Here is a 13,033-nt window from a genome sequence, read left to right on the forward strand (position 1 = left end):
TATAGAAAACAAACAGATGGTTACCAGAGGAAAGGTGGGCAGGGAGATGGGTGATATAGGTGAAGGGGATTAAGAGTACTCTTACCTTGATGAGCACTGAGTAATATATTGAACTGAAATTAACACTGTATGTTAACTACACTGGCATTCTAATAATTTTTTTAAAAAGAATATTTTAAAAGATCTATAAGAATTTAGATCTAAAAGATCTAAAAAGATCTAAATCTTCTTTTAAAAGAATCTTTTTGTCTCTTTTATTCCTTGTTCACATGTTTTGTTTCTTAAATTCCACATCTGGGTGAAATAATATGGTATTTGTCTTTCACTGACTGACTTATTTCACTTAGCATTATACCCTATACATCCATCCATGTTGTTGCTCCAAATGGTCAGATTTTATTCATTTTTAAGGCTGAGTCATATTCCATTGCATATATATACCATTTCTTCTTTATTCATTCACCTATACATGGACCCTTGGGTTGCTTCTAAATCTTGGCTACTGTAAATAATGCTACGATAAACATAGGGGTGCATATCTTTTTGAATTAGTGTTTTTGTTCTCTTTGGGTAAATATCCAGTAGTATTTTCACTATGGTGATCATATGGTAATTCTATTTTCAATTTTTTGAGGAAATTCTATACTATTTTTCACAGTGGCTGCACCAATCTGCATTCCTTCCAACAGTGCACAAGGGTTCCTTTTTCTCCACATCCTCACCAATGCTTGTTATTTCTTGTCTTTTTTTATTTTAGCCATTCTGACAGGTGTGAGGTGATATTTCATTGTGGTTTTGATTTGCATTTCCCTGATAATTAGTGATGTTGAGTATCTTTTCATGTGTCTGTTGGCTATCTGTATATCTTCTTTGGAGAAATGTATATTCATGTCCTCTCTCCATTTTTCAGTTGGGTTATTTGTTTCTTTGGTATTCAATTGTATAAGTTATTTTTTTCAAGTTTTTATTTAAATTCCAAATAGTTCACATTCAGTGTAAGATTAGTTTTGGGTGTAGAGTTTAGTGATTCATCACTTACTTACAAAACCCAGTGCTCATTCCAAGTGCCCTCCTTAATAACCATCACCCATTTAACCCATTCCCCCACCCATTTCCCCTCATTTGTTCTCTAAAGTTGAGTCTGTTTTCCAGTTTGCATCTCTTTATTTTCCCCTATGTTCATCTGTTTTGTTTCTTAAATTCCGCATAAGAATGAAATCATATGGTATTTGTCTTTCTTGGACTATTTCACTTAGCATAATACACTGTAGCTCCATCCACCACGTTTCAAAAGGCAAGATTTTATTATTTTTATGGCTAATATTCCTGTGTGGGGGGGGCACATCTTCTTTATCCATTCATCAGTTGATGGACACTGGGGCTCTTTCCATAATTTAGCTATTGTTGATAAAGCTGCTGTAAACATTGGGGTGCATGTGTCCCTTCGAATCAATATTTTTGTATCCTTTGGGTAAATACTTAATAGTACAATTACTGGATCATAGGGTAGTTCTATTTTTAACTTTGTGAGGAACCTCCATACTGTTCTTCAGAGTGACTGTACCAGTTTGCATTCCTACCAGCAGTGAAAGAGGATTCCCCTTTCTGCACATCCTCACCACAGCTTTGTTTCCTGTGTTAATTTTAGCCATTCTGACAAGTGTGAGGTGAAGTCTTATTGGAGTTTTGATTTGTATTTCCCTGATGATGAGTAATGTTAAGCATCTTTTCATGTGTCTGCTAGCCACCTGTGTGTCTTTTTTGGAAAAATATCTATTCATGTCTTCTGCCAATTTTTAACTGGATTATTTGGTTTTGGGATGTTGAGTTTTATAAGTTCTTTATATATTTTGGATACTAACCCTTTATCAGATAAGTAAGATGTTAAAGTCCCCTAATATTATTATATTACTATTAATTACTTTCTTTACACGTATGTTATTAGCTGCTTTATGTGTTTGGCTGCTCTCATGCTGGGTGCATAAATATTTACGATTATTATGTCTTCTTGTTAAATTGTTCCCTTTATGATTATATAGTGTCTTTCTTTGTCTTCTGTTGTAGTGTTTGTTTTAAAAGCTATTTTGTCTGATGTGTATTGCTACCCCAGCTTTCTTTTCACCTCCATTTGCATGATAAATGCTTTTCAATCCCTTCACTTAAAAAACATTTTTTAATGTTTATTTATTTTTGAGAGACAGAGATAGAGCACAAGCAGGGGAGGGGCAGAGAGAGAGGGAGACACAGAATCAGAGGCAGGTTCCCAGCTCTGAACCACCAGCACAAAGACCGATGTGGGGCTCAAACCCACGAACTGTGAGATCATGACCTGAGCCAAAGTTGGATGCTTAACCAACTGAGCCACGCATGTGCCCCTCAATCTCTTCACTTTTAATGTGTCTTTTTATGTGTCTTTAAGTCTGAAATGAGTCTCTTATAGGCAGCATATAGATGGGTATTATTGCTTTTTTATCCATTCCATCACCCTATGTCTTTTGACTGGAACATTTAGTCCATTTACATTCAAAATAATTAGTGATAGGTATGTGTATTTATTGCCATTATGTTACTTGTTTTATGGTTGTTTTGTAGTTCTCTGTTACTTTCTTCTCTTGCTCTCTTCTTTCACAGTTTGCTGGCTTTTTTTAAAGTTTATGTATTTATTTTGAGAGAGAGAGAGCACACATGAGTTGTGGAGGGGCAGAGAGAGAAGGAGAGAGAGAATCCTAAACTTTCAGCACAGAGCCTGATGTGGGGCTTGAACCCATGAACCATGAGACCATGATCTGAGCTGAAAACAAGAATCGGATACTTAACTGACTGAGCCACCCAGGTGCTCCTGCTGGCTTTTTTAGTGATATGCTTGGATCCCTTTCTCCTTATTTTTTGCATATCTATGAATGATTTTTGATTTATTATCACTATTAGGCTTATATATACCATCTTATGCATATATAGCAGTCTATAGTAAAGTGACAGTCACTAAAGTCTCAACCCATTCTTTATTCCTCCTTCTCCCACATTTTAGGCATATGGTATTATATTTTACATCCTTTTATTTTGTTAATATCTTACCTGATTTTTATAGATACACTTAATTTTACTGCTTTTGTGCTTTCTACTTTTCTTACTCCTACTTATGGTCTTTCCTTTCCACTCAAACGTCCCCTTTAATATTTCTCATTGGCCTGGTTTAGTGGTCATGTATTCCTTTAACTGTTGTTTGTATGGGAAACTCTTTAAGTATTTTTATGTTATGTTAAGATGATAGCCTTCCTGGATAGAATATTCTTGGCTGTGGGTTTTTTTCATTCAGCACTTTGAACCTATCATGCCACTCCTTTCTAGCCTGCAAGGTCTCTGCTGAAAAGTCCACTGTTAGCCTTAAGGGCTTGTATGTAACTGTTTTCTTTTCTTTTTGGGCTTTTAATATTCTCTCTGTCTCACTACTTTTTGTCATTTTAATTACTATATGTCTTGGTGTGGACCTTCTTGGTTTGATTTTATTGGGGGCTCTCTGTTCCTCCTGGATCTGGATTTGTTTTCTTCCCCAAATTCAAGAAGTTTTCAGCTATTATTTTTCAAATTTTCTGCATTCATTCTCTTTTTTTTTGGATCCCTATAATGCAAATATTACTTTTGATGGTGCCACTGAGTTCCCTATGTCTATTTTCATTTTTTATTATTAGTTTTCTCTCCTGTTCAGCTTGATTGCTTTCCATTACTCTGTTTCCTAGGTCACTGATTCATTCTTCAGCTTCCTCTAGTCTATTGCTTATTCCATCTAGTGTAATTTTAACTTTGGTTATTGAGTTTTTCATCTCTGATTGGTTCTTTTTTGTTTTCTCTTTCTTTGTTGAGGGTCTTACTGATGTTTTCTACTCTTTTCTTCAGTCTAGTGAGTATCTTTGTGACCATTACTTTAATTATCTAGCAAGCATATTACTTATCTCTGTTTTATTTAGCTCCCATGCTCTGATTTTGTCCTGTTCTTTCATTTGGGACCTATTCCTCTGTCCCCTCAGTTTGTCTAACTCTCTGTGTATGTTTCTGTATGTTAAGAAGATCAGGTATGCCTCCTGCTCTTGAAAGTAGTGGCCTTATGAAGAAGATGTCCTTTGAAGACCTGCAGTGCAGTGTTCCCTGTTACCAGAACCTGGCACTTCAGGAGTGCCTGCTAGGTTGTGTGTGCCCTACTATTGTGGCTGACTCACATTTGCCTTCACTCCAGTTATTTGCAATGACTCTCTGCTGTTTGTGGTCAGTGTTTGGTCTCTGTATTGTTAGTGGGACAGTCTGGGGCCACCCTTGGGCTTGAGTTGAGTCAGACCAGTTGTATGCCAGCACTTCAGTAGCACTGAACTGCAAAGCTTTCTTTTGTGTTGCCCACTAAGAAGCTTTTGCTGGTAGTCAGAACCTGTAGTCAGTCCTGATATTTGCCCCCAGACTACCAGACTACTGTGGGCTTCAGTTGGACTGGTTTCTATCATTATCTTCCCCTGTCCCAGGAGTTACTTTGCAGTGGTCCTGGCCCCTGCTGGGGCTCTTTGTACATGGCCAGGCTTGTGGCACCAGTTTGGATGGGCTCCAGCCAAGGGTATATTAGAGGAGATAGTCTACAGGAAAATGTGGGAGTAGACTGTGGTGCCTGCAAAGACCATCCTGGTCTGCTGTGGGAGGGGCCTTACAGCCACCTGGGAAAACTGCCAAGGTTCACCAAGTTGAAGGGGGAAGATCTGCAGAAGCTCACAGGGACATGGCATGCAGTATTAGTAGGGTTACCTCTGCTGTGGTAGGGGACCATTAGCCACTTTGGAGAACTCCTCCAGAGGCTGGGTGCAGGGGAAGGTCCATAGAAGAGCCCAGGAGTGAGGTATACTTTTAGTAAGCTAGGTGGAGTGTGTTGGCACTGCACTGGTTCCCACAGGTGTCTGTATATCTAGGCTGGGGGACAGGGGAGGGAAATGGCACCCACCAGGTCTTTTGTTCTTGGAGTAGTCTCCCAAAGATCCCTGCGTCTCTAGCACATACTCTGAGATTAGTAAATAAAATCTTCTTCTATATTTCAGGCATTTTTCAAACTGCTGCTTCTATACTGTCTTAGCAGGGCTGTTTGCTGTGCTGTCCCTAAAAGAGCAGAGACTCCATCCTCCCAGCTCTCCCAGAGCTGAGTCACTGATTTTTAAAATTCCACTGATTGTTAGGCAACTGTGGTTTTCAAAGCCAAACGTTTGGCTCCCCATGTGGGTTCCCTGTGCCTGAGGTGCCTGGAATGGGGTCTGGTCCTCTCCCTGTCTCTATGCTGGTGGTATCCCTCCCTCCCTGGGACAATCCCATGGTTCCATTTGGCTCCCAACCATGTCTCCATCCTTCCTACCCTCTTTGATATGGCCTCTTCTTTACATTGAGCTGTGGAGAGTCTGTTCTGCCAGCCTTCAGGTGGTTTTCTTGGTTATTTGCACTGATGTGAGTGTTATCTAGGTGTATCCATGGGACATGGTGAACTTAGGATACTCCTACTCTGCTATCTTCTGCAGAAGTCCTATACTATTTTCTTATGTTATTAAATTGACTAGGTTCTCTGGTATATTATGGAAGAGTTCCAGTAAGCATGACCATCTTTGGCTTGTTTCTACTCTTGATAATAGTCTTTCTAAAGCAATAGCAGGATGTTTGCCAAAAGTTACCACTTATCATTTGGTCTGCTGAGAATTTATTCCCATAGGAATTATCAGAAACATAGGGGAGTGTTCTGCATGGAAACTGGATGGAAATCACAAGATGCACAGAAAGTCCAGTTAACGTAGTGGATTAACAGATTATTAAATGACTAAATAAGATATGAAACTCATTCTCTCCCACTGAATTTTCACAACAAAGTAAAACACACACATACACACATACACACACACACACACACACACACACTTGTATGAGGAAAGTGTTCCTGATAACTATGGAGTTATGAGAGAGGGTTTCATCAAAGCCCCCTACCAGGAAAAAAAAAGCCAAAAATTGTGAATAGAATCTCCTTAAAAGTCCTTTCACCTGTCCTACAAGGGGTCTGGGGGCTTCCACTGGCCCTTCACTTCAAATCTCTTTCCATAATCACTCTCATCTTCTCTTTTAGAAGCACAGTTCCTCCCATACCTTCAGAGATCAGCACAACTTCTGTCAAAAGGCTGTCAAGATATCCTACCCTATCATAAGAGAAATCTGATGACAGATACTGAAATAATAAATTTTCATCTCATTATAAGTCCCATTAATATTCCCATTCCACAGCTAAAAAAGTAAGTGATAGAGCTAGAAAATTTCCCCTCTTTGAAATTTTTTTAATACTATAAAATATATAAAGTTGCAACACAGTCCTCTTCCTACTTCAACTGAAAATGTTAATATGTTGTCATATCTGCACCAGCTATTTCTGTTTTAAAATAAATATTACTTATAAAGCAGAATCCCCCTGTAGTTCCTTCTGTGGTCCTTGTCTCCTCCACCTCTCCCTGAAGCAATATACATGAACTTGGGTGTTGGTGTTGGTGGTGGTGCTTGTATTGTGTTGTTGTTCACCTCAAATCTAACTTGAAATTCTGAAATGTTTCTACTATGAACTGTGGAAGCTCAGAAAACTTATCTGTTGTTACTAATATGTCTTCCAAACCTAGAATACATCATTCCTTCTACAAAGAATATGTATTAAAGACATGTTATCAACAAAATTAAACTATTTCTTTACCTTAATAGAAGAATTGAAGGGACACTGAACAAAAGAAAGAGGGAGAGAATATTGACATCTGGGTAAAGCCCATACCATAAACAATTTACTCAAAAATGGCTGAGTGCCTACAATAAATCATAGTGCTAAGCACCACAGACACAAAAATAAGGCACTCTCTTTCTGGGAAGAAAAACAAATAGTAAAGCAACAAACATAGTAAGGTAGTGACTTACAAATATTTTTGACCATAAACCACAGTAAGAAATATGGTTTACATCATTACTCAGTATACATATACACATGTACATGTGTAACTGACACAAAAGTTTCAAAAGGCAGTACTTAATTTTCTGAGTTGCTTGTATTTCCTACTGTATTCTATTTCATTTTTAAGTACCTGTCATGACCCTCTAAATTTACTTCATTACCAATAAATGGGACAGGATCTCTGTTCAAAAAACATTGTTTTAGAAACGTTTATAAAGTGACATGAAAGCAATTGAAAAGGCAACTCAAAGGAGATAGTATTTGAACTATGATATTGAAAGATGTATAGAAGCTATTCAAGTTTAAAAGAAAGTGGGCAAAGCATTCTGAATAAAAGAAATAGCATATTTTAAAAGCATATGGAGATAAAAATAAATTCTATGTGTCTAGAGAACAGTGAGAAATTGCATCCAACTGAAATATATGTTGAGATGTTAGTCTGGAAAGTTTGGTGGGGACTATAAAAGTCTTTGCACACCATTATGTGAAAGAGTTTGGACTGTATCAGATAGCTAGGAGGAGACACTGATGGTTTATAAGCAGGTGGCTCATATAGGTAGACCTATTTTTGAAATAACTTTGAAAACTATATCAGAAATGATATGGAGTAGGAAAAATTTATACCTTCAGCCCAGCCCTCTATTCTGAACTCGATTCATGAGGCCAATTACCTACCTATAATCTCCTGGATGCCCCATGAGTGTCTCATTCCCAACATTTACAAAATTTATCTCATCATCATCTCTCCCTTAAAGTTTGTCAATCCACTTTTTCCCCTTATCTCAGCAAATGCCATTCAGAACCCCAGGACCTGAGAATCTTTCTCTATTCCTTTTTTTCTCAATTCCCACCTATAATTAACCACAGAATCTTGTTTATTTATCTTAAATAACCTCTTCACTTTTCCTGCTTAAATATTTTCATTTTCTCTCCCAACATCCTCATGGTGAAGTTCAAACTCATGAAATTACATAAGTATCTTGTAGCCTGACCCAGCCTATCTCAACATTCATCTTGCACTCTGTGCGTCAGCCAGCTTGAAGTTCCTTCAGTTCCTCCAGCATACCATAACTACCCCTAGGCCTTCACAAGTTCTGTCACTCCTCTCTTCACCTGGATAAATATTCTCCATTCTCAACATTTCCACTTATATGTAATTACCTCCAAAAAGCCCATCTTCTGGCCTCCACCAAATTAGTTTTATGTTCCTTATATGTATTCTCTTAGCATCCTATACTTCCCCTATCATACAAAGCCCTTATAGCACTCTACTATAAATTCTCTTTATCGCTGGACTGTAAACTCTAAAAGGATAGAAATAACTTTTACACTGCTTACCTTCTTGTCCCCTGCACTAAGCTTAGTGCATGACCCATAATAGTTGTTTAATACATGTTTTCTGAAGGACAGACAGAAATGGAGATACTGAAAGTTTTTGAGCAAGCATCTCATAGATTTAGATATATGTTTTAAAGAAAATTTTAGAAGCAATGATGAAAATGTTGTGTTGTAGAAAATATTCCAAAAACTAGAAAGGAAAGAATTGGGGTAAGAAATGAAAGGAAAGAAAAAAAAACCAGATTATAAAAAGAGATTAGGAAAAAGTAGGTCTAATAAAGTTGTAATTTGAGTTCCACAGGAAAAGAAGTGAAAGATTGGGGCAGAAGTAACATATAAATAAATAATGAAAAAAATTGTCAAAAATTGATGAAAGACACCAAGTCACAGAATTATGAAAAATAAATCCCAAGCGGCACAAATCCAAAGGGAACACCAATGTATATTATAATAAAACTTCAGAAAAGCAAATAACAGAAGTTAGAAGATGATGGAATGATATTGTCAATGTGTTATATACTAAAAGAACTACTAACCTAGAGTTCTATACCTAGCAAAAGTATACTTCAGAAAGTGAAGGTAAAATAAAGGCATTTTCAGGTAAACAAAACTAAGAGAATTCATCGACAGCAAATCCAAGGTCAGGAAATACTGATAGAAGTACTTCAAGAAGAAAGCAAGGATGTACAGAGATGAAGGACAAAATGAAGAAAAATGGAAAGAGTCAAAGATGGATAAACATAAATGAATATGCACTATACAAAACAATACAAATTGTCTTGTAGGGGTTAAAATTTATATAGAATTTAAATACATGACAACTGTATTAGTTTTCTAGGGCTACTGTAACAAAGTACCATAAACTTAGAGGCTTAAAACAACAGAAATATATTCTCTCACAATTCTAGAGACCAGAAGTCTGAAATCACAGTGTTCATAAAGGCTATACTCTCTGAAGGCTCTGGAGGATTATCTTTCCTTCCCTCTTCTTAGTTGGCAATCCTTGGTGGTCCTTGGCTTGTAGATGGCTTGTAGATAGCTTTTTAATGGCCTTCTCTCCTAAGTATCTGTGTCCATATTTCTCTCTTCTTATGAGGGCACCAGTTATTGGGTTACGGTCCCCCCTAATCTAGTATGACTTCATCTTAGTTAACTACATTTGCAAGGACCCTATTTCCAAATAAGGTCACATACACAGGTTCCTGGGGTTAGGACTTCAACATATATTTTGGGGGGACACAATTTAATCTATAACAACAGCAATAATACATAATTTGGGAGGGGAGTAATTGGAATTAAAGTACTCTAAATTACATGTTTTGTCCAGTAAGTTGTAAAAATTATAATTTATAGTAGTCTTTAGTAAATCAAGGATTCACATTGTAATCTAGGATAGACACTAAAAGAATTATATAATAATGTCATGTTTATGGTCTGACATATGTCATAGTTTCATTATCATTCAGTCAAAATATATTCTAATTTCTAATGTGATATCTTCTTTGATATATGGATTATTTGGGGATAATACATCACAAATAAAGTGGGTTTATTTCAGAAATGCAAGGTTGGTTTGAGCTTTGAAAATTAATCAAGTCACCTTACATTTTAGAGATTAAAAAAAATTTGATGTTTATTTTTGAGAGAGAGACAGATGAGTGGAAAAGGAGCAGAGAGAGAGTGGAAAAGGGGCAGAGAGAGAGGGAGACACAGAATGTGAAGCAGACCTCAGGCTCTGAGCTGTCAGCACAGAGCCCAATGTGGGGCTTGAGCCCACGAACCACAAGATCATGACCTGAGCTGAAGTTGGACGCCTAACTGATAAGCCACCCAGGTGCCCCATAACCTTATCATTTTAACAGAATAAAGAGGAAAATTATATAGCCATCTCAAAGATATAGAAAAAGCATTTGATAAAATTAAATAGCCACCCAGGAAGAAAGAACCTTAGAAAATTGGGACCAGAAAGAATTTTCTCAATCTGATAAATGTAATATATAAGAATCCTAAAGCAAATTGCCATAACTAATGGGGAAGATATGAAAGTTTTCTCTTTGAGATCCAGATAGACAAGAATTCTCTCTATGGCAGTTTCTGTTCAACATTACACTAGAAGTCTGGGTGCAATAAGCCAAAAAAATATATATTTGGATATACAAATATCCCATTACTTTATAATCTAACAATTCCATTCCCAGGAATTTTATATGCCTAACAAATATATACATAAATATACAAAAAAATGCAATAAAGGAGTTCCGGAAGATGGCGACGTAGGAGGACGCTGGGCTCACCGCGCGTCCTGCTGATCACTTAGATTCCACCTACACCTGCCTAAAGAACCCAGAAAACCGCCAGAGGATTAGCAGAACGGAGTCTCCGGAGCCGAGCGCAGACGAGAGGCCCACGGAAGAGGGTAGGAAGGGCGGCGAGGCGGTGCGCGCTCCACGGACTGGCGGGAGGGAGCCGGGGTGGAGGGGTGGCTCGCTGGCCAAGCGGAGCCCCCGAGTCTGGCTGGCAAAAGCAGAGGGGCCGGACGGACTGTGTTCTGACAGCAAGCGCGACTTAGCGTCTGGGAGGTCATAAGTTAACAGCTCTGCTCAGAAAGCGGGAAGGCTGGAGGACAAAGGGAGGGAGAGCTGCTGAGCCCCCGGACGGCAGAGCTCAGCTTGGCGGGGAACAAAGGCGCTCGCCAGCGCCATCTCCCCCGCCCATCCCCCAGCCAAAATCCCAAAGAGAACCAGTTCCTGCCAGGGAACTTGCTCGCTCTGCGCAAACACCCAACTCTGTGCTTCTGCGGAGCCAAACCTCCGGCAGCGGATCTGACTCCCTCCCGCTGCCACAGGGCCCCTCCTGAAGTGGATCACCTAAGGAGAAGCGAGCTAAGCCTGCCCCTCCCGCCCCCGTGCACCTTGCCTACCCACCCCAGCTAATACGCCAAATCCCCAGCACCACAAGCCTGGCAGTGTGCAAGTAGACCAGACGGGCCACACACCACCCCACAGTGAATCCCGCCCCTAGGAGAGGGGAAGAGAAGGCACACACCAGTCTGACTGTGGCCCCAGCGGTGGGCTGGGGGCAGACATCAGGTCGGACTGCGCCCCACCCACCAACTCCAGTTATACACCACAGCACGGGGTAAGTGCCCTGCAGGTCCTCACCGCTCCAGGGACTATCCAAAATGACCAAACGGAAGAATTCCCCTCAGAAGAATCTCCAGGAAATAACAACAGCTAATGAACTGATCAAAAAGGATTTAAATAATATAACAGAAAGTGAATTTAGAATAATAGTCATAAAATTAATCGCTGGGCTTGAAAACAGTATACAGGACAGCAGAGAATCTCTTGCTACAGAGATCAAGGGACTAAGGAACAGTCACGAGGAGCTGAAAAACGCTTTAAACGAAATGCAAAACAAAATGGAAACCACCACGGCTCGGATTGAAGAGGCAGAGGAGAGAATAGGTGAACTAGAAGATAAAGTTATGGAGAAAGAGGAAGCTGAAAGAAAGAGAGATAAAAAAAATCCAGGAGTATGAGGGGAAAATTAGAGAACTAAGTGATACACTAAAAAGAAATAATATACGCATAATTGGTATCCCAGAGGAGGAAGAGAGAGGGAAAGGTGCTGAAGGGGTACTTGAAGAAATTATAGCTGAGAACTTCCCTGAACTGGGGAAGGAAAAAGGCATTGAAATCCAAGAGGCACAGAGAACTCCCTTCAGACGTAACTTGAATCGATCTTCTGCACGACATATCATAGTGAAACTGGCAAAATACAAGGATAAAGAGAAAATTCTGAAAGCAGCAAGGGATAAACGTGCCCTCACATATAAAGGGAGACCTATAAGACTCGTGACTGATCTCTCCTTTGAAACTTGGCAGGCCAGAAAGGCTTGGCACGATATCTTCAGTGTGCTAAACAGAAAAAATATGCAGCCGAGAATCCTTTATCCAGCAAGTCTGTCATTTAGAATAGAAGGAGAGATAAAGGTCTTCCCAAACAAACAAAAACTGAAGGAATTTGTCACCATGAAACCAGCCCTACAAGAGATCCTAAGGGGGATCCTGTGAGACAAAGTACCAGAGACATCACTACAAGCATAAAACATACAGACATCACAATGACTCTAAACCCGTATCTTTCTATAATAACACTGAATGTAAATGGATTAAATGCGCCAACCAAAAGACATAGACTATCAGAATGGATAAAAAAACAAGACCCATCTATCTGCTGTCTACAAGAGACTCATTTTAGATCTGAGGACACCTTTAGATTGAGAGTGAGGGGATGGAGAACTATTTATCATGCTACTGGAAGCCAAAAGAAAGCTGGAGTAGCCATACTTATATCAGACAAACTAGACTTTAAATTAAAGGCTGTAACAAGAGATGAAGAAGGGCATTATATAATAATTACAGGGTCTATCCATCAGGAAGAGCTAACAATTATAAATGTCTATGCGCCAAATACCGGAGCCCCCAGATATATAAAACAGTTACTCATAAACATAAGCAACCTTATTGATAAGAATGTGGTCATTGCAGGGGACTTTAACACCCCACTTACAGAAATGGATAGATCATCTAGACACACAGTCAATAAAGAAACAAGGGCCCTGAATGATACATTGGATCAGATGGACTTGACAGATATATTTAGAACTCTGCATCCCAAAGCAACAGAATATACTTTCTTCTC

At 39.0% G+C, this 13,033-nt stretch overlaps 1 protein-coding gene across 18 annotated transcripts in view; it reads left to right on the top strand.

Moving 5' to 3' along the window:
• Positions 1 to 13,033, top strand: part of LMNTD1 (lamin tail domain containing 1) — a 485,471-nt gene that overhangs the window by 445,956 nt on the left and 26,482 nt on the right. For 16 of the 18 annotated variants that reach the window (XM_058743304.1, XM_058743305.1, XM_058743303.1 and 13 more), the window contains one exon: positions 6,131 to 6,293. The exons of the other annotated variants lie outside the window; for them this stretch is intronic. In XM_058743304.1, coding sequence (XP_058599287.1) covers positions 6,131 to 6,220 — 90 coding nt within the window. In that variant the 3' untranslated portion in view covers positions 6,221 to 6,293. The remainder of the gene's footprint in view (positions 1 to 6,130; positions 6,294 to 13,033) is intronic. 18 annotated transcript variants of the gene reach the window in all.

This window comes from Neofelis nebulosa, chromosome 8 (assembly GCF_028018385.1).
Source record: "Neofelis nebulosa isolate mNeoNeb1 chromosome 8, mNeoNeb1.pri, whole genome shotgun sequence".
NCBI lineage: Eukaryota > Metazoa > Chordata > Mammalia > Carnivora > Felidae > Neofelis > Neofelis nebulosa.